The 22405-nt window shown below is 43.4% G+C and overlaps 1 protein-coding gene across 7 annotated transcripts in view; it reads right to left on the bottom strand.

Moving 5' to 3' along the window:
* Agfg1 (ArfGAP with FG repeats 1) overlaps positions 1–20906 on the bottom strand; it is a 72118-nt gene extending 51212 nt beyond the window's left edge. For 3 of the 7 annotated variants that reach the window (XM_008825854.3, XM_008825855.3, XM_008825856.3), the window contains exons 1-2: positions 20471–20894; positions 2424–2517 (exon numbers count right to left, since the gene is read on the bottom strand). In XM_008825854.3, coding sequence (XP_008824076.1) covers positions 2424–2517; positions 20471–20637 — 261 coding nt within the window. In that variant the 5' untranslated portion in view covers positions 20638–20894. Of the gene's footprint in view, positions 1–2423; positions 2518–20470 lie in introns of all 7 variants that reach the window. The other 4 variants (XM_008825853.3, XM_008825852.3, XM_008825851.3 and 1 more) reach the window with 3 other exon arrangements.
* Positions 20907–22405: the final 1499 nt, after the last annotated feature.

Below are 22405 nucleotides of genomic sequence, written 5' to 3'. Positions count from 1 at the left end.
CTAACTGGTGCTAGGATGTCTTTAGGCATACTATGAGAAAATGTGTCTTCCTCAACAAGCACTTACAAGGTCGGGTCTTCCCTACCTTACTATCCCAAGTCTTTTTCTTTGTGTCCTGGATTTGCACCATCTGTAACTGCGCCCACAGCACCCAGCACACCGTCAGTCACGGTGGTTGCATGCCTCTTTGCAGGGTTTAACATTTACAAGTCGTTCTGGTCATTTCTGAAGTTAATGTACTGCTTTTATTTCTAAGTCAGTTCATCAAAGTCAAGCATTTCTTTTTATATATTCTAAATTCACCTTGGTACCTCCTAAAAAATGTTTCCTCAAAAATTCTGCCATATGTGATAAAAATGAACCTTAGGAACGAATGGCTAAAATAATCTTAGAAAGACAATTATATGATTCCACATATATGAGTGAAGTATCTAAAACAGTCAGAGAATGGCGGCTGCCAGGAGCAAATGAGGGAATGGAGAATTACTAATTCAACAGCAAGGAAATTTCTGCTATGCAAATGAGTTAAGTTCTAGAGATCTGCTGAATAAGCACTATGCCTGCCTAGATTTAACAACAATGTATTGCACTCTTAAAAGCTATCAGAGTAAGCTGGGCAGGGCACATGCCTTTAGTCCCAGCCAGAGGCAGAGGCAGGCAGATCTCTGTGCGATCAAGGTCAGCCTAGACATTGTCTACACAGCAAGTTCAGGCCAGCTGGTGCTAGAGGGAGACCCTGTCACAGAAAGACCCAAAAAGAAAAAAAAAGTTATCAGTAGATCTCATGTAAGTGCTCTTAACTACAATCCATGTTTTGGGGCCATGTCTCTACCTAACCTTGTTTATATGAGCACATTTTTACTTCCTTTTCCAAAGAACCTTTTCAGGTCTATAACTCTTTATCTGTCATCATTATGCCTTTAACATAACAGAATAATATTCTTTATCCTGTTACTCCATTATCATTTCCAAAATCTCGCATACACAATCAACACTCAAAGAAACCGTAAGTCTTTACAAACATTATAGAGTACAAATTATAGTCAATAAATGTGCTACTTTAGGCTTGCCATCATTAAAACCCATCTGCTCTTTCATCCAGCCTCTGATCTTCCTGTACTGTACTCAAGTATCTACCAGTGCAAACCCCTTTGCTGCTGGCAAATTTGGGGACTTCAGAGTTACTCTATTCTTTACGTATTTTAGACCACTTCACAGCCGTGAATTCACACTTCAATATTTTAGAACCAAAAATATGTGTGCATCACAGTAGGCAACTAATTCCAAGTTGTTATTTTAAATGGAGTCTCCTGTAGCCCCCAAGGCTGGCTCAGAACTTGTGATGTATCCAAGGCTGACCTTGAGTTTCTGATCTTCCTGCCTCTATCTTGAGTGCTGGGATTACACACCTGCAGCACCACACCTGGTTTGTTAGTCAAAAAATTTTAAGATACTGTCATAAAGCATTGAGAAGAAAAGAGTATTATATGCTTGTATACATTTTCCAAAAGTGAGAGACTCATAAGGCTATCAAAGATAGCAACCAGAATACAGCTAAAGCTGTATTTCCTTCCTAGAAAATAAGCATCTCCTGTGAAAGAATAATGGCTTTTATTAATCAATTGGGCTGACTCACTCAACCCTACCAAGATTAAAAAAGTAATCCCGTGCTTTTTTTCAATTTTATTTTTGTTTGTTTTGATACAGGGTCTCACTATGCACCCCTGGATGGCCTTGTACTCCCTATGGAGACCGGGCTGGCCATGAACTCACACAAAATCCAGGTGCTTTTGCCTCCTGAGTGCTGGGATTAAAGGTGTATGAGACTATGCCCAGCGAACTTTACTAATTTATTTATTAATTATCAGTAGCAATACATAAGTCTAAAAATAAATATGCAAACAGCATGGACTTACTAGGAACTCATTAAAGGTAAAACAGTTCCCCTCCAACTCTCTATTTGGCTCCCTATGACACTATGCTGCCTTCAAAACACCTAATCTTCTATGAACTGAGCATTCACTAAACATAAACATCACATACATCTGAGTTAAAATTGTAGTTGAGGATGGAGAGGACTCTAAGGAAAGCATATTGCACAACAGCCTAGTAAGTCTAATACAAAACTAGTTCATCCCCCACCTGCCCGCAGACTTTCCAAGCAAAGACTAACAGTAACCCAGATACAAGATACCCTCCAAAACTGCCTTTTACAAGTCACCAGTTGCAAGTTTAAATACGTATGTTTTACTTCAGTTTTGGAGAAAATCATCTGAGTTGTGAGTATTAATTCCAAATGCATTATTAAATGGAACACTCTTAAATATCTAAACACTTTCAGACAATGAAATTCACCATTTTAAGCAACTTAGAAATCTCATTAAATGAATGTAACAAAAGTTGAAAATTGCTAAAACACTTACTTCGTTTCCATGTTTTTGCAGGAATTCAATTTCCTGTTGTGTAAATGTAGTCATGGAGATAGATTTCACCCTGTGCGGTGGATTTAACCCTCTCCTAAAAGAGAGAATAGTTTATGAAATTTACAACTGCATGTTTTTAATTATACTTCAGAACATCTTAATGTTTTTAACATTTAAATTTGAGTGTTTTCATTCCAAATAAAAAAGCACTTAAATATTATTCTAAACTACTAGTAAATAAATTTAGATAGATTCACACTAATAACACACTGGAAGATAAACCTGATTCACTACCTGTAGGAGCACAGGAGCTTCTGAGAACACGAATACTGCTCTGTGTATCTGTGATGTAGACTATCCATTGAGCACTGTAGTGCAGAGTTTGAAGACTAAATATGGCCACGCTTCTGAAGAAAGTGATGGTGATAAGACTAGAACTATTATTTTTAAGTATGTTTGAGAATAATTTTAAAGGCTATATGAAAAGTAAGAAAAGCGAACCTCAGATAACTGACCAGTCTAGTGAAGTTTGATCTTGTCATTAATCAAGTAAGGACTCCAAGTAAAGACCATTTTCAGTCACCTGAGGAAGCAGTAAATATTTAGGAGGAAAGCTCAAGGACAGAGAAGGGATCTAAGAATTCTAGGATATCTAACCAACATCCTTTAAATTCCAATCCTTTTCTGTAGGGATGGCTTTAAGAGAACTTATCTTGATGATCCTGCATCATGTACTCAGAGAATTTCATCTTCCTAACACACAGTGGCCGCCCATTCACCTACAGAAGTGGTGTTTAACAATCCCAGCAAAGTTCCATCAAGTTTCTTTAATTAGGACCTCATTCAGAATCTAGTTTCTAGAACTTACTGTATTTATGAAACTTCATAGTCATATTGTAATCACCCATGATAGTAAATACTAGATTCAACAATGATATAAATAGCAAGTGAATCACAGGTCTTTCAAAATTCTAGAAGAATGACAGTTTGAAGCTGGGCATGGTGGTGCATGCACATCTTTAATCCCAGCACTCGGGAGGCAGAGGCAGGTGGATCTCTGTGAGTTCAAGGATAACCTGGTCTACATAGCAAGTTTTAGGCCAGCTGGAGCTGCAGGGAGACCCTGTCTCAAAAAAGACAATAAAAATTAAAATTAAAAAATAAAACACGGCATTACAAATTTGCAAGACCATAGTTACTACAAAAACTGAACAATCCCAAGAAAATTTTACATGCTATTCTTTTATATTCCATTTATTCAGGCAGATTAGTGAGGTTCCCAACACAACAGACAACGGATTTCTTATTTAAGTTTTAAGTCTTCAAAAGTTTTATGTGTGGATATCACAGATAAGAGTTTTGCTTTAAAAAAAAGGGGGGCAGGGGGGGCTCAGTAGGTAAAGGGAATGTCACACAAGCATGAGGACCTGAATTCAGAGCCCTAACACCAAGTGAAAGGCAGTGCTCGCCTGTGACCCAGTGCTGAGAGCAATGCAGGCAGGCGAATCCTTGACATTCAATGGCCATTCAGTCTGACCGAACTGATGAGTGAGAACCCTTGTCTCGAAAAAAATAAGAGAAAAACTGAAGAAGACAATAGTGTCTGACTCTGGCCTACACATGCAGGCTCACCTGCACAAATGCATAACAACCACATACCCAACAATATCCTCAGATCTATTCATCTTTTATCAACAGCAATGAGATGGATGAGGGAAGCCCTTCTAAAAGCAGTATCTACAATGTCACTAAATAATTGGGGGTGAGATGGTCACCAAGCACTATTCGCAATAGGAAAGCATTAGAAACACTTCAATACTAGAAAGCAAGTGGTTAAAAACAAAAGCATGTTATATTATACATACTTATGCTTGGCTTTGAGATTAAAACTACACAGTATTTTCAGAACCCCATTAAAAAAAAAAACCTGCAAAGAAATGAAATACATCAAAACGTTAATGGTCCTTACATAGAAGAGAGGACTTTTTTTCCTATCTTAAAAAACAATTTATTGTTGTGTGCACATAGAAGTCAAGATAATCTCAGGAGGCCACTCTCGCCTCCCCCTCGCTGAGACAGGGTCTCTTCTTGTGTCTGTGGTCTCCACTTCCCATCCTGCCTTAGGAGTGCTGGGATTATAGAAGTGTCTGGCTTTGAATGTGGGTTCTGGGGATCAAACTCAGGTCATCAGATTTGGGCAACCAAGTGCTTTTACCTGCTGAGTCATCTCAATGACTAGTTTTTTTATACCTTTAAATTTTCTATTTTCTCCAAGTTTTCCACAATGAATATGCATTATTACATAATAGAAAAATGGCAAGAAATAACTGAAAGTCCAACTGACTAGCAGTGGTAGTCGGATAACAGACTTTTAATTTTGGCTTTCTGAACATGAACATCTGGAGTAAAGTAGAAAAAGAAAACATCCAAGAGAAAAGTCTTTCTGAGACTTCCTATTTTCCTAAACCCTGAAAACCTTTTCTCACATCAACACCTGCATCTCTATCTCTCTCAGTTTCTGAAACTTAACTGCTACTGACATTGGATTCTGAGCAGTTTTACTGTGGGAGTCTGTGAATCCTAGGTGCTGAACAGTCTCCCTGGCCTCACCGAGTGTAACACCTCCCAGCCCGTAACGACAATAAAAATCCATCCCAGGCATTGCTAAATCTGTCCAGGAGAGAAAAGCCTCCCCACTGAAAACCATTCTCTAAATACAACAAATACATTAATTATCAAGTAAGAGAGATTAATAGAATACTTTTAGATCTCTATTAAGACATACATTTTCTGGATTAAAGAGATGGCTCATCAGTTAAGAGCACTGGCTGCTGGGGCTGGATAGATGGTTCAGCAAGCGATTAAGAACACTGACTGCTCTTGCAGAGGACCCAGATTCGATTCCCAGGGCCCACATAGTGGCTACGAACTGTCCTTAACTCCTTCCAGTTCCAGGGGAATTCAAAGCCCTCTTCTGACCTCCACAGCATTGCACAACATGGGTGTACTCACGTACATGCAGACAATACACTTATACACATAAATATTTTTTTTAATTAAAAAGAAAATAGCACTGGCTGCTTTTGCAGAGGACCTGGGTTTGATTCCCAGCACCCACATGGTGGATTACAACCACATGTGACTCTAGTTGTAGGAAATTCAATGCCTCCTCTCCCGGCCTCCATGGATACGGCACAACATGGTACTCTTACAAGCATGCAGGTAACACTTTCATACACATTAAATAATAAATCATGCCAGGCACGGTGACACACACCTTTAATTCCAGCACTCAGGAGTCAGAGGCAGATGGAGCTCTTTGAGAGCGAGCCCAACCTGATCAACATATGAGCCCCAGACTAGCTGGAGCTACAGGAAAACCCTGTCTCAATAAATAGATAAATAAATAACAAAAATAAATTTAAAATAAAAGATATAAATTTTCACAGGGTTTAATCTTCTCTAAAATACTCTATATTTCATTCCATATACAAAAATTTAAATTTTTTCATATCTACATACAGAAAACAGAATCTCTAAAATTATAAATAACAAACCAAATATACGAGTCTAACGTTTGTACGTGTTTAAGTTAAAAAAGAGTAAAAACTAGGGCTGCCAAGATGGTTCAGTGAGTTAAGGCACTTGTCACCAAGCCTGGTGGCCAGCCTGAGCTCAATCCCTGACCCCCAGAACCCACACAGTGGAGAAAATGACTCCCACCAGTTGTCCTCTGACCTCCATACAGGTGCTGTGGCACACCAACAACTACACATACAATAAAAAAATGCTAAACAAAAATTTTTAAAGCACCTTCTTGATTCCCCTTCAGCCTGAGCAGCTCCACTTTCTTCCACACTCTGTCCCCTGTCTAGCATTGGACCGAGGCCTGCTCCTGCTCTTCTGCCTCAGACCTCTGGACTAGTTTCCTAACTCAGACTAGCTTAATCTAGCATAGTTTGTTAGCCCCTCCACAGGCTGCCCCCACCCCCACCTTGGCCCTGGCCTCCTGACCTGCCTGCCACAGACCTGTCTCCTACTACCCAGACAAGTATACCTCATGCCACTCACCAAAGAAGCTTTTTTGATTTTGCAACAGATGGAGGCTATTACAGAGTTCCACAACTGATCACACACAAAGAATATATATCTGATAGATGCCAAACCCTAAGTGACACATCTACAAGGGATCCTCTACACCTAAGGCTCATGGAACACAGCAGAACAGAAGAGTAGAGAGACCACTAATAATCCCTTAACTCTCACCAGTGAAGCTTCCTAATACAACAGAGTGCAATACACACAGAAGGTAACAACTAGCTAAGTTTTAGAGAATAGAGACTGCAGAGTGTGTGTCCCTGAAGAGGACTCCTATATCAAACCTCACCCACCCACAGCTCAGGGACCATTGAAGAGGGGTCTAAGAGCCAGGGTTGGTGCATGAACATAAGGAAACAGAGGCTTTCAGGCCACTGGGAACTTGCTCATATGAACTTGCAACAACTGTGACAGCATGCACAAGACCCATGCAGATTCAGTCAGACAAAACCCCAGCATAGGAGGAGGGAAATAGGCAGCAGGCCCCAACACCAGCTGAGGAACTACTGGCAACTAGTTACTGCTGGGTAAAGGAAAATAGGTATTTTAGGGAGTGATTCTGGATAGGATGACTAGACTCCAATGGATAAACTTGCACTGGACATCTTGGTACAAGTGCTTGACCGATAGGACTTAACTTATATGACAGAATGCATGAAATCCAATGGAAGGACATGGGGGGTGGTGCATAGATGAGGAAGGCGGGGGCTAAATTTGATTAAGATCAGATCTATTGTATGGGCCGGGCGTGGTGGCACACACCTTTAGTCCCAGCACGCAGGAGGCAGAGGCAGGCAGATCTCTGAGTTCAAGGCCAGCCTGGTCTACATAGTGAGTTCCAGGACAGCTGGGGACCCTGACTCAAAAAAAAACCAAAAAAAAAAAAAAATCAACAAACCAGTTTAAAAGCGGATTAAATAGACATGAAGAGAAATAATAATGAACCAGAAGGCAGCAGAAATAAAAAAAGAAGATACAATTCTGGGCCAGGTCTTCACAGACCCTCAGAAGATGCAGAAACATTTGAAGAGATAAGAGCAAAAGGTAATTAACAAAGCAGCTTAACAAAATAGGGCAAATAAAACCCATACTTAGAAACATTCTGGCAAAATTTCAAAGACAAAAACTTTAAAAGCAATCATAACAGAAAGACTTACAGTCTCTTCTGACCTCTGCAGGCACTGCATGACAGATGCACTTACACACATGCAGGCAATACATATATGTAAAATAAAAATGATAACTATGCATCAAAACTAGAGACAACTCCATGGCCTCTCAAATGGGAAATGGTTACAAAAGAAAAGCCTGTGTTAAGGAGCCACAGGAGCCAGTCAGGGGCTAAACAAACACAAAGGCGAATAGCTTTGCAAAGTACAAAGCAACTCTATGCTCTGAATGTAATGGTAGTTACAACATACATATTTGAGAATCATAGAATTGTACACCAAAAAAGTTAAGTGTATGAGACAGGGTCACATAGAGCGGAGGTTGGCTCTCCGAGCTCACTACTGGTTTAAGCCTGCTGGAATTAAACTTCTGATCTTCCTGTCTCCACTTCCCAAGTCCTAGGATTACAGGTGTGCACTACTATGTCCAGCTATTTAAATAAACAAAATCCTTAATAGATGAAAACTGAAATATTTCTCCTTAACATGTATTCCTGGAAACTGATGCCACTTCCCCCCATGCTAGTCTAGATGTCATGTGAATGAGAGCTCATAAACACCCCTGTGATATTAGTCATACTATTTGATGTACGTACTGGGAAAGTTAACCACATCATTTTCTCAGAGCCAATACTAAAGTATCATCCATCCTAAACCCTAAAATTCACATTTTAAGTCTCCAATTTTATGCCAAAATTTCTTTGGCTCATTTAGTAACTGCAGATTGATGTTTTGAAAGCATGTTGGCCAGCTAATTGGTTTTAAGTTCCAAAGTAACCTACCAGTGTAACTCAATATGTTTCTGTAGTATAATTAAGTCATATACAGATCCCCAGGAGTTTTAGTTTTAATAACCACCATTCAGGTATGACTGTAATCAGATCGTGTGACTCATCCATATGTCCACCAGGATGCTGCTAGCTATGCCTCAACCTCGCAAATAGTCATTTGTTCAATTCAAACACTAATCTGCACTACTGAGTAAGAAAGCTTATCTAGTTAATTTCATCAATTGTTTTTCCTCCTACTGGGGGAGAAGCTGTTTAAAGTGTTTAGTAGGTTATGGAAACATATGTGGTTGCTAATATTACTGGTAGAAAGTAATGCAGTTAATTTGACATTTAGCTCTATCCCAATCCTATTTACTAAAAACATTACACATTTCATATTACAAATTTACACATTTAAAATCTAGAACTGATAGAAAATGCCTTTAGTAGGGTGAGAGTCTACAAAGTGTTGGCTTTAAGAAAGTATAAGCACTGGATCATCCAAAATAATCTATCCAGAGTGCAAGCTGAATACATTGAAAAATATGTATATACCAAAATATAACATAAACCACAACTGTTATTTAGGGTTTTTTTTTTAGAAAGCCACAACTACTGCACTGCACGATCCTTACAACACTCAGGGCAAGCATTTAAAAACCAGTATTCAAGTGATGAACAAATCCAACAGTGTACTCCCCGTGCCCCAGTACCCCACTAAAAGGACAACAAAGGTGAAGATGTTAGCCCATAAGAAACAAAAGAAAAGAGAGCCCCAACACACTAGTTTTCTAATAGCAAACTTTGGAAGGTAAACAAACACACCACACCAGGGCCAATACTTCTAGCCTCTAGGGAGACTGAGGCAGGAAGATCACTTGCGCCCAGGTATTGAAGACCAGCCTGGGCAACACACAGAGTCCCTGAATCAAGTAAATACACCGACAGTAACTGGTGCTGCAGAGGCCACAAGAGAAGCTCCTTTAGAACGGGAGAAGTCAGAGATGAGACTCTGATTCCACCAGGGACCCCTGAAAAAGGACACTGAAAGAGCTGGATGTGGGTGGGGGACTTGGGTAGGATCAGAACTAACAGTATTCTCAGTCCCTCAAGCCTATCCCCACCAGGCCCTGAGCAAAGTCTGAAGAAAAGTTTAATCTAGACAAGTTATGAAGATGATGATGAAGCAGCAGCAATTTAGAACCAAATACCAAAAATTTTAATTAATTGATTTCTGATTTAAAAAAACTTTCTTCAGTCTTTTTTTTGAGACAGGGTCTCCCTGTAGCCCCAGCTGGTCTGGAACTCACTCTGTAAACCAGACTGGCCTCAATCTCACAGAGATACGCCTGTCTCTGCCTCCAGTGTTGAGATTAAAGGTGTGTACCACCTGGCTAATTTCAACCACAAAGAGAGACACTCACTGCAGGCCCAGGTGAAGATTCAGCACAGTGATGCAGTGAGCTCTTTACTCTGATGTTTTAAAAATGGCCTTCAGTAAACTACAGTGCAAACACAGGGAGGGAGCAGAAGGGAAGTGTGAGAAGAGGAGGAGAACACAGGGCCGAGGAACTTGTGCTGGTGAATTCAGGAAGGTACAGCGCGCTATGCCGGGTGGGACAGAGATCCTGGCAGTACTGGGGACCTGAAGAAAACTCAGAACCCCCAGAGTCAACTGGGGTATTTCTTAGTTCTCAAAAAGCTGGGAAAGGAAAAATATTGAAAAAATTTTTATCTGACAGTGAGTGTGATGACAGCAAGTCAAAGAAATGCCACAGACAAACCAACAGGCTTTGCCTGAGATCCCGCTGAAGGAATAGGGCACCAGACGGCAGGGGGAACTGATGCTTCTCAAGAAATGGATGAATCCAGATGGTGACTAGGCACTGGCAAAAGAGGTAGCTATGAAATATCCTCAAATTGTAGTTGCTTTTTATGACGAAGAGAGTAAACTGGGCACGAAGCTCAGTAAATTGCATTGTTTTCTGGTGTGGTGGGTGTGGGTGTGGGTGTGAGTGGGTGTGTCAGATCTGAATTTCCAGTGTAAGATAGTAACTACTTCTCTACATCCAGTGCAGCATGTCGGCTCTGGGATAATGACAGCTGTTGAGATTGCTGCTTGTTTTTGTTTTGCATCAGGAGCACTGGCTAAGAGTAAACAAAGTAAAGGCTTTCATAACCGCCTCCTTTAACAGAGTACAGTACTCTATACCATGGTGCCTGGCCTCTGTACTAAAGACAGCCTTTCTAAATGCTGGGGAAATCTTCCTGTCATTAATCACTCACAACTTATTTTCACCTAGGATGCAGGACATTCTGAGGGTTATTGTTTTTGTGTTGTCTGCACACATAAAGCACTTATGTAAGGAAACGGTTTTTAAATATTCACCAGCTAGGCTTGGAGAAGCAGACCTTTAATCCCAGTGAGTCTCAGTGAGTCAGAGGGAGGCAGATCTCTGTGAGGTAGAGGCCAGCCTGACCTACATGGCAAGTTTCAAGATGGCCAGGGATACATAACAAGACTATCTCAAAAAATAAAGAGGAGCTGGAAGAGATGGTTCAGTGGTTATACATTCTGCTCTTGCAGAGGATCCAAGTTCAGTTCCCAGAACGCACCTACGGCAGCTCACAATTGCCTGTAACTCCAGCTCCAAGGGGATTGACACCTCTAGCCTCACTTGCACCTGCACTCAAATGCATATACCCCCCCATAATTAAAAATAAATCTTTAAATAAATACATAATTCACCAAAACAAAACCCACGGTTTATAACCCATGTCCACAAGATTCCATCATTTTGAAAAGCCTAAGAAATTACTTTAGGTTTAGTTGAAATGTTTCCTAAAGCCATAACCTCCCAAATTTAAAAGATCCTGTACTCAACTGCATGATTTAGGTAGTATTTGAAAGCAGTCATGTTAGAATTCATATCTGCATCATCACATAAATGCAATAACTTACAAAATTCCTAAACAGCAAAACTTTATTACTACCAACTTTCCACCCAAAGAAACTAGAAAAATCCTAGTTAGGTTTTTTAGCTAAGCAAGACAGACATGCAAAGGTTCCTCTAGTAAGCCACTCCTCCACACAAAACTGAAATTTGTATACTAAACGGTTGTGATTCGGGGAGTGTCTAAGACTGCTTATGGAAATTCAATCATGTGGTTAAAGATGTTGGTAAGTTAGAAACTGCTGACATAAATAGGTAGACAAAATTTTATAATATAAATTATTGATCTGAATGGTTTTTCTATACCTCAACTCATTCCTTAGAGGTAGGCTCAAATTTTTCAGTGTTTGGGTTGCTCATTCAACAGAAGTCAAGAAAATTACTTTATAGTATCAGAATATTATCTAACTGCACATTGTTTACTTTATGGTAAATACTGATTAATACTGATCAATAGTTTTATATTTTATTATTTTTTTATTTGTTTGGGGGGAGGAATGTGTGTGGAGGTAGAGGACAACCGACAGAAGTTAGTTTTCTTCTACCATATGGGTCCCAAGGGCCAAACTCAAGTAAGTCTCGATGTTTTGAAACAAGCACCTCACACACTGGTCCACGTCGCCAGCCCAGTTTTTATATATATAATATATTATTTTTATTTTATGTGTATGAGTGTATTGCCTGCATGTATGTGAGTGTACCCGTGTCATGCAATGCTGCAGAGGTCAGAAGAAGGCTTCAGTTCCCCTGGAACTGGAGTTAACTGGTTCATAGCTGCCATGTGGGTGCTGGGAATTGAACCCAGGTCCTCTGCAAGAGCAGTCAGTGCTCTTAACCACTGAGCCATCTTCTAGCCCCCAGTTTTATATTTTAAAAAGGAAATAAAAGAGTCTACCACAGTGAAAAAAAATAAAAAAAACTCTATCACAATATTCAACATGTTAACCTAAGGTTCAGAATGGGAGAGATAAAACACGATCATAAGAACTCTCAGAAAGGAAGAAGACAAATCACAAAGAATTGACAGCAGGAACATTATCAGACTTCTTCACCACATGGAAGGTTTGAAGACAACCAAACAATGCCTTAAAAGCTCCAAGTTAAAGTAATTTTAAAAAAAAAAAAATTTTAATGTGTATGAGTATATTGCTTGCATGTGTTTAACTGCACCCGTGTCATGCAATGCCCAAGGAGGTCAAAAGGAGGAGTTGGAGGATCCCCTGGAACTGGAGTTAGGACTGCTAGCCACCACGTGGGTGCTGAGATTCAAACCCAGATCATCTACAAGAGCAGCCAGTGCTCTTAACCACTGAGCCATTTCTCCAACCCAGCATTTTTATTTTCATGAATACAGATGACTGTTAAAACAAGAGCAGAAAGAGTGAGAAGAGCTCACAAAAATGCTCTCTCATCATCTTTCATCAGGACACCACTGGACAAAGGGCGGGTCCAGGAAGGAGTCCAGAGCAACAAGGAACTCTCAGAATGAAATTAGAAAGCCCCAAATGACAGCTGCACAGAGACCAAGGAAGCAGCTTTTCCAGAGCAGAAGATCACAAAGGCTTTCCAGAAATGACTGATCGAAGAAATAGTTAACCCATATGGACCAGGGAGATGGCTCAGTGTTAAGAGCGCATGTTGCACAAGCATGAGGTCCTCAGTCAAATCCCTGGAACCCAGGTAAAAAGCCAGGCATGGTGGCAAACACCTAACCACAGACCTGCTGAGGAATGGAGAATTCCCAGGGCTCAGTGGCTGCCAGTCCAGACCCAGGTCCATAAGAGACTGTCTCACAGGAATAAGGTGCAGAGTGATTGAGCAGGATACCCCATGTCCTCCTCTGACAACCAGACATGTGCACTCAGGTATACACCACGCACACACACACACAAATAAAGTAGTATCTCTGATATTGAAGGAAATTTTATATCTCTGAGAGATAACAGAAACTGCCTGGAAATAGAGTAATGGTGTATACACTAAAGCAAAACAAATGAAGAAAGCTAAACAATCAGAAACTTGAGAAGAGGATCAGCTGTAGAGGTGAGGCTGGTAGAACAGGAAGGCCAAATCCTAGCTTCCTCTTACCACAGTGAAAAAGCTGGTAAGAGCCAAAACTGAAACACTTCAAGGATTTAGGAACACTATGTTAGCTAAAAATGGTACATTTGGAAGGAAGAGCCTAAAGAGTTTAAAATCCCTCTTCATGGTATTCAGATATTGGGGTCAAGGTTGGAGAGATGGCTCCATGGTTAAGAGCCCTTGCTGCTCTTACAGAGGGCAGGAGTTTGGTTCCCAGCACCCACATTGGGCTGCTAACAACCACCTGTAACTCCAGCTCCACAGGATCTGACACCTCCTCTGGCCTCAGCAGGCACCCACAGAAATGTGCTCATACACACAGACGCTTACATGTAAATAATTTAAAAAGAAACTGAGATAAGGAATGGGAGATTGCTATTGTCATTGCCTTTTGTTTTGAAAATGACACACCATAGTCTTTAAATAATGAAAGGGTAATTGTGTAAGATTAAAATAAACTAAAACCTAACTCAGGCTCAACTGGCATACACGTATGTTACTTTCTTTAGCTGATGAAAAAACATTCCTATAGAACTTGAGGAACTTTTATAAATTTCAAAAATGTCAAGATTCTTTACTGTACACTAGTAATCTTTGTAAGAAAACACTATTGGACCCAAGCATTCCCAATTAGAGCCAACAAGGTCCAAAACCTGAAAAGGGAAGCGGAGCGCCCTCACATCCCCGCCTTAGCTCTGCTAGTGTCATGCTTTCTCCAGAGGGCTGGCAAATTTCAACCAAAAATGGAGAAAGGACAGCAAGTTTTAGAATCTGCCACTTCCAAGGAGCCATCCTTTCCTTTCCTCTGACTTTACTCATGGTATTGTATTTCACCCTGTAGTAAGACAGAAGAAATCATCATCTCTTTTACGAGAACAAGCCTAAATTATCCAGATAGTGATCATTTGGACAGTGGGGATTCTGGCCCCAACCATTTCCTCCTTAACATAACAGCACTCTGATTCCAGCAAAGTTCCTCTCATAACATGTTTCAAATGTCTACTGCCTTCATCACACTCCTTGGAGAAAGCTCCAGTTTGTTAAAATACTTCTGAAAATAGGCAACCGTACTAATAGAAAGGTGCAGGTATGCCCTCCTCCTAAGAAAACATGTGGTATCAACCAAACAATTAATACCTTACTAAGAAGTCTTTAAACAAATTATATTCAAGTTTAAAAAGCATGTATCATTCCCAGCAAGTTTGATTCTTTTGTTGTTGAGACAGGGTCTCCCTGTAGCCCCAGTTGGCCTAGAACTTGATATCAGATATGAATCTCAATCTCCCAGAGACTCATCTGCCTCTGCCTCTGCCTCTGGAGTGCTAGGATGAAAGGAATGTACACTTCACCCAGCCATTCCCTGTATTTTATTGTTTTGATTTACTTATTTTTACTTTATGTATATGAGTACTTTGCCTGCATGTACATAAGTACACCCATGTCAGGCAATGCCCATACAGGTCAGAAGACAATGGATCCCTTAGAACAGGAGTTAGAGTAGTTGTTAACCACCATATGGGTGCTGAGAACCCAGCCCAGGTCCTCTCCAAGAGCAGCCAATGCTCTTAACCGCTGAGAGACATCATTCCAGCCCCATTCCCTGTATTTTAAACAATTCAAGCAAATTTCATGTCACCATGTAAAGTGAATAAATTTATTTTACATGTTACATCAGGCCTCTGTAGAAACTCTCATGTATGAGGTTGTAAGCGGATATCATAAGAACTTCTACCAACGGAAGTACTCAGCAGCTATAATGACTCCTTTTTATACACATTAGGGAGACTCAACAGTGCTCCCGAGACCATTGTTACTTTGACTGTTTGCAATGGAAAATGCACGCTGGGAAAAAACTGGAGGGGTAAAGATACCTAGTCCCGAAACTTTCCTTAGAAGTTTCTCACAAATGTGAGCATCATGTATGCTCCACAGAAAAGTCTAAAAATAGCAGGCTAGGAGATTGTTTGTCCTTTAACCAAGCTGCTGAATGAATCCGTGTTCCTCCTTCCCTCTGAAAAGCCAACACCCAATGCCTACGGCACAGTGAGTAATCAACAGCTGGATGTTCTTTGGCTCCTTGCAAGTAACTTTTATGTTTATTAAGACTTGTCTGGTGGAGCTGGAGAAATGGCTCAACAGTTCAGAGCACTGGCTGTTCTTGCAGAGGACCCAAGTTCAATTCTCAGCACCCACATGACAGCTGGCAACTATCTGTAACTCCATCCAGTTGCAGGGGATCCCATGCCCTCTTCTGTCCTCCATGAGCACCACAAACACATGATACATATATACATGCAGGCAAAACAATCATACACACAAAATAAAAATAATATTTTTTAAAGAGTTGTGGAGCTGGAGAGATGGCTCACTGGTTAAGAGCACTGACCATTGTTGCAGAGAACCCAGGTTTGGCTTCCAACACCCACATGGTGGCTAACAACCATCTATAACTCCAGTTCTGGGAGATCCAATGCCCTTTTCTGGCCTCTGCAGAAACTGAATGCATGAGTGCACTTAACAGACATGCAGGCAAAACCCCCACACAAAGATAAGTAAATGTGTTTATTAAAAGTTGCCTGCAGCCAGGCAGGTAGCACACTTAATTCCAGAGGCTGAGGAAGAACAGGTGGCAAGTTCAAAACCATCTTGGCACATAGTGAAATGCTGTCTCAAAAAACAAGAATGGCAAATTGTTTCTCACATATTGCTTTTTATTTTGCCTGAACCCTCACTGAAGAATCAATGAACCTTTTTTTTTTCCCAAAATAAGGCAACCTTATGTTACTTACTGATTATATTCTTTACAGACTCCACAAAACAATTTCATCCCAAATTAGACTGTAGGGCACACACAATGGCTTATAATTCCAACACGCAGGAGACTGAGGCAGCAGGAGCTACAAAATGAGACCCTGTCTCAAAAACACCAAACACAAAAGTTAAGATGTAGTTGGTTGGAAGAGTACTGGTCCCTAGCACAGCATAAACCACAAATGGTCACACACACCTGTAACCCCAGAACTTGGGAAACAGTGGCAGGAGGCTCAGGAATTCAAAGCCATTCTTAGCTCTTCAATGAGTCTGAGGACAGGCTGGGCCACAGGAAACCCTATTGCAATCCACAATAACAAAGACATAATTACCTCCTCCACCCCTAGCCTCAGCCCTAGGAAACAAATCTAGGGGCTCAAGCATGCTATGGAAGTATTGTACCACTGAGCTACATTCCCAGACCCATGAAGACAGGTTTTTACTATTGCCTATAATGTAAATGATTAGAACACCTGTTCATAATTTAACTATTCTGTAAAGAGAGAGAGCAGACATGCCTTGTCTGCCTCAGTAGCACAGATCTAAACTGCATCTAAATCTAAAACCTCTTCTAAAGTTTTACAAAAACGTTCAGTTATTTATTCTGAATGAACATCATTTGGGGCATATAAGACAGTTATCTAGGAAGAAAAAAAAGCCAGGAGAGATTAGCTCTGAATCCAGCAATAAAATGTTGGCTAGATTTAAGCAGAGATACTGCCACGGGAATGGTAAGAGAGGCATGTAACTGCGGCTACAGTGGTGCATGCCTCTGACCCCAGCATTCCGGAGGCAGAGGCAGGCAGAGCTCTGAGTTGGCGGCCAGCCTGGTCCGTTCCAGGCCAGCCAGTGCTACATAGTGATACTCAAAAAGCACATTGCTACCCTAAAATTTAGAAAATTTAGAATTCCTGACAGATGATACTTCCCTGCAGATCATCAAGCGACGGCAGCCAACATGGCCACTTCATGCTATGCAGCACTGCTTAGCCCTATGCTCCAACAGTGTGAGCTCACTGAGGACAGCATGTGAACTACCCAACCTGTGAACAGCCCTGAACTATCCATCACGTCCTTATCACAACTTAAAAATTAGAGCCAAGAGGATAGAACCAAGCCAGCCTGAGCATGGCTTGTTTCTTCAATGACACCATGTCATCGACATAGTAAACAATTAATATTAAGTTCGAATAACTATTTTATTCTTCCTAAATTGTTTTCCAGCATTATGGTCCCCAAAGCTACAGTCCTTTCAGTGTGCTACAGCACTGAAAATTCCAGCATCCATTCCTTTCTTCTCAAGCATCTGAGACTTCTGATTTAAGAACTCTGAGACCCTTGCTCCAATGAGGTGAGGATGGAACATCAGCAGTGAAGGCACTGGTTCACAATGGCCAGGTGACTAGGTAACCCAACTAGATTCAAGTGCAGAACTTTGGAAAATGTTGGATCAATGATGTGAGTAGGCAGTACACAGCCCCTGGAGCTGAGGGCAACCTCTTCAGACGAGGGAAATGTTGCCTCACTTTTAAACCAATTTGAGTCAAGTTCCAGGTTGTAGCCCAAAACTCTCATCTGACAGACTTTGATCAGGGTGTTTCTTCTTCATTTCAATGTCTTTATTTGTCCATCCCTTACTCTTGTTAATAACACCTATGGAGCACCTACTAATAACACCTATACCATCTCTTCAGTATTGAAAACACATCCACATTGGAAATCTACAAAGGAACTTATCCTCACTGTTTCACATATGAGAAACTGCACAGTGAGTACTGAGTAGTGTTTCCTACCAAGTGGCTTCTGGAGCCACAAGTTCAAAAGCAAGGTCACTTAGCATCTAAGTACTTCACCAACACAAAGCTGTTGCATGCAGACCTTGTCTTTGAAGGTCTTTCCTCAGACACCAACTCCTCTGTGAAGCCTTGATATCATCCATATATTCCATAGACACAGAAAAAAAAAATCCCATTAAAATAAAAGATTATACTGGAGGCCACAAAGATAGCTCAGCAGGGGTGAAGGCACTTGCCACCAAGCCTACTGACCTGAGCTCAATCTCTGGGACCCACGCAGTGCAAGGAGAGAGAGCCACTTCCCACTACTGTCCTCTGACCTCCGGAGTATATATCAATGAACTACTTCAGCACATCAAAGGCCCTCATGTTTGGTAAAAGCAGGACATACTTCTTAAGCCATACTAAAAGTGAACTACACTTTAAATAAACTGGACTACTAGTTTAATTTTAGAACCAAAGTTGCCCAATATAAGTGACTTAACATCCTAATTTCATCTCATCATAAAATGACAAACATGAACCAGACCACCTCCAATCTGCCAGGCAGCCGTGCCAATTCTGTTTCCCTAACTACAAGCTGACTGCCCCCTTGGGGCATCTCCTATCCCACTACTCTAAGACTCAGAACCCTGACACTTTTATTTCTATCCCTCCATTAAAATATAAATGCCAAGCAAATAAAGCCTTGCCTGCACTTAACACCACACCCTAAAGCTTCACTCAAAACCCAATAGGTACCACCCAAAACAATGCAATACTGAGGGAAAACCATTTAAAACAAACAAAAAGAGCCAATAGTAGGTACATCACTGGCCACATCCTACATTTCCAGTCTTTAAGAAATCCCTTTTCCCATTTGTTTTGCATTCTGCTATTAATCTTAAAATAAGATTTTAGGAGGTCCTGGGAGTGGCTGGCCCAGCAGGTGAAAGCACTTGGTGTTCCAAGCCAGCTGAGTTCCACTTCTCAGACCCACAAAGATGGATGGGGAAGCCAACGCCACAAAGTTGGCCTCTGACCTTTACACGTGAGTAGTGGCAATGCAAGCCTACACATACACACCATGCACACATACACACCATGCACACACATACACACCACGCACACACACCCAGACACATACACACACAAATTTTTTAAAGATCTTAGTAACATTAACTACCAGTCAATTGAAGTCAAGACAACTAGATATAAGAGCATCTATTCAGCAATTCCAAAGTTAGATGAATTCTTTCCAAATGAAAATTCACAGCAACAAAAATTCTCATCAATAAGTCTTAATGAAACTGACAGGCCCAGATACAAACCATTTGAGTAATTCTCTCCCCGTTTCTGTGCAGGACACGGATTCAGAAATCCCAGATCCTCATCATCTCATTTTGAATGGCACAACTCCTAGCTGGTACCCATTCCACCAAAACTTTTCCCCCAATTCAAGCCCCTAGGAGCCCTGCAGCCACAGCCCTCAATTAATCCTCCAATGAGAACTTTTCTCCTGGGATTCACACGGCAGCTTTCTCCCAGTACCAAGGTCCTGCGGACCACAGGAAGAGCCCGGGGCTCTTTTCTCTCCCACCGCCCACGGGCGCCAGGCAGGTGCGGGGCTCGGAACCGCGGAAAAGCTGGGCACACAAAGGCCCCTCACGGCCGTCCCCGGGCTCCGCCCGGCCGGCGCTCCACACCGCCAGCGCCCTCGGAGGCTGGGTGTCGCCCACTGAGCGGCGGGAAGCGAGGATGCTCGGCCCAGCCGGCCGCTCGCTGACCCCGACCCCGCCCACGCTCCACCCACGCTGGCCGGCCCAGACTGGACCCTCGCCCCGCAAAAGCTTAAGCCCATCCCGGGCCCCCAGGCTCCCGGCCCGGTGCATCCCAACGGCCTCGTCCCCCCGAGCGCGGCCACGGCCCCGAGTCCCCGTCATCCCAGTCCCTCAGTACCCCGACCCAGGCCCAGAGTCCCCATCACCCTGGTACCCCGACCCCGGCCCCGAGTTCCCATCACCCCGATCCCCCAGTACTCCGACTCTGGCCTAAGTCCCCATCACCCCGGTACCCTGACCCCGGCCCCCGAGTCGCCATCACCCCGGTATCCCGACCCCAAGCCCCGAGTCCCCATCACCTCACCCCGACTCCCGGTACCCCGACCCCTGCCCCGAGTCCCCACCGCCCCGGCCACTTAGTACCCCGACCCAGGCCCGGAGTCCCCATCACCCAGGTACCCAGGTAACCCGACCCCAAGCCCCAAGTCCCCATCACCCCGACTCCCAGTACTCCGGCCCCGGCCCCGAGTCCCCATCGCCCTGACACCCGGCACCCCGACCCCACGTACCCCTCACCCCGGTACCCCGACCCGGGCCCCGCACTCACAGGCTGCCGGAGCAGGAGGTACACACGAAAGAGCCGACCGTCATGTTCACGTAGGTGGGGCCGCGCTGGTCGCAGTCGAAGCACTTGCGGTTGTGCGGGAGGCCCGTCATGTCCCGCAGCATCTTCAGGTGCTTCTCCTCCTGCTTCCGCTTGGCGCTGGCCGCCATGGCCGCGGCTCCGACCGAGAGGCCGGCAGGGCCGGGAGCCGGGCGGCGCTGCACCGGGGCCCCGCGCTCCCACGGGCCGCCCTGGCCGCCGCCGCCCTCCGACCGCACGGGCTCCGGCCTCGGCCGCGCCGCTCGATTCCCCCCGGCTGGACGCGACGCGGACGCTACGGAGCGCACGCCGACCCGTCACACCAACCGGCCCAGCGGGACAACCGTCGTCGCCGCCACCTTCCCGACTTCTCCGGAGGGGAGAAGACGAGGACGGGGGACGGCAAGAGGAGGCCCGCCTCGGGCGGCCTGCGGCCAAGTGTGAGCCGGCGCCCTCTGCTGGCCAGGAGGAGTCGCTACGGCCACGCTGCGGCCCGAGCCGGAGCCAGCAGGGTAGTGTAGACCCCGGTGACCCTGGACTGCCTTCACGAGGGTGTGCTCAGCGCTTGGCACTGCTTCCTAACTGTGCCCTGAAAAGTGCTAGTGAGTCTAGCATAGTGTAGCCCTATCTCCCTCTCCATCTCCATTCACTCAACCACACTGGACTTGTTTCCAGGCACAGCTAAGGCCTCCCTGACTATTGCCCTTGCTGTCTCAGCCTCTCCACTATTGACCTTCTGGAAAAGTTTATTCTTTGTCCTGTGCTTTACAAGGTTTGGGGCAGCATTCCTGACCTCTCCCATTATAGATGCCAGGACCCCGGCCCTCCAAAGTACAGCCGCCAAAATCCTCAGACATTGCCAAATGCCCAGGGAGGTTGAGGGGATTAGAAACCACTGCGGCTGAGGTAAGGCCAGATCGCCCCTGGTAAACCATGGCCGCTGGTCATGTGGAGCTCAGCTTTCTCCCCAAGCCATGCTGTACCAGATCAACCTCCCTAATGTCGTAGCTCACCTCCCTGGGAGCGCTCTCTGACAAATTTCTATGTTGTGTTTCCTTCCTAGCTCCAGTTGTTTGAAGTACTGTGTCGTGTTTATAGTTTACTGAGTGCTCTGGAGTCTCCCTTCAGGCTCCAAACAGTCAGGCCTCTGTATTTTCACTCATACTCCTCCCAAAACCGAATGTTAGGAGCTCAGTATTTTGCGAACGATACATGGCATATCTCTTCTGATCTTGGAGGCTATGCTTTGAGGTGAGCCGGGTTGGTGTTTCCATTTCACCAACTGGGAATGTGAAGCGCTGGGATAAATTTACCCAAGTATTCATCTGCACCAGAAGCTGGGGTTCCAACCCAGTCTAACTGCAACACTCAAATCTCTTTGTTGTCAGGAAATCAAGTGCCAGCCAGTAAGGTACAAGAAGCCATCCATGCCCTCATTCCTCAAAGGAGTACATCGAGACTCCAGGAATCCCTCAGCTCTGGAAGGGGAAAACGATTCACAAGAGAAGAATTCGAATCTCTTAGTTGGGAAGCCTGCCTCCAGATCTCCCATGAACCACTGCGAGAATCAGCCCAAGGAACCAGCATATTAACACAGTCCTATTAATAGTAGTTATTAATTTTTATATTGAGAAGGACAGATAGATTGGCCAATGGATTTTTTTTAACTTTTTCCTTTATAAAAAATATTAAACTGCCACAAGCCCCTGGTCTACCTTCATCAAGCACCAGCTCAGGCCTTCAATACCCCAACCCATCCCTTTATCCTCTGTCCTATTATTTTGAGGCAATCTATAGCTATCATATCATCTTAAGATAATATCTGAGGCGGGCCTGGTGTTGCACACCTGTACTCCCAGCACTTGGGAGGCAGAGGCAGGTGGATCAGAGACAGCCTAG

Source organism: Nannospalax galili, unplaced genomic scaffold (assembly GCF_000622305.1).
Source record: "Nannospalax galili isolate Female #2095 unplaced genomic scaffold, S.galili_v1.0 scaffold127, whole genome shotgun sequence".
Lineage (NCBI taxonomy): Eukaryota > Metazoa > Chordata > Mammalia > Rodentia > Spalacidae > Nannospalax > Nannospalax galili.
The sequence above is the reverse complement of the archived record's forward strand: the minus strand, read 5'-3'. Positions and strand labels throughout refer to the sequence as shown.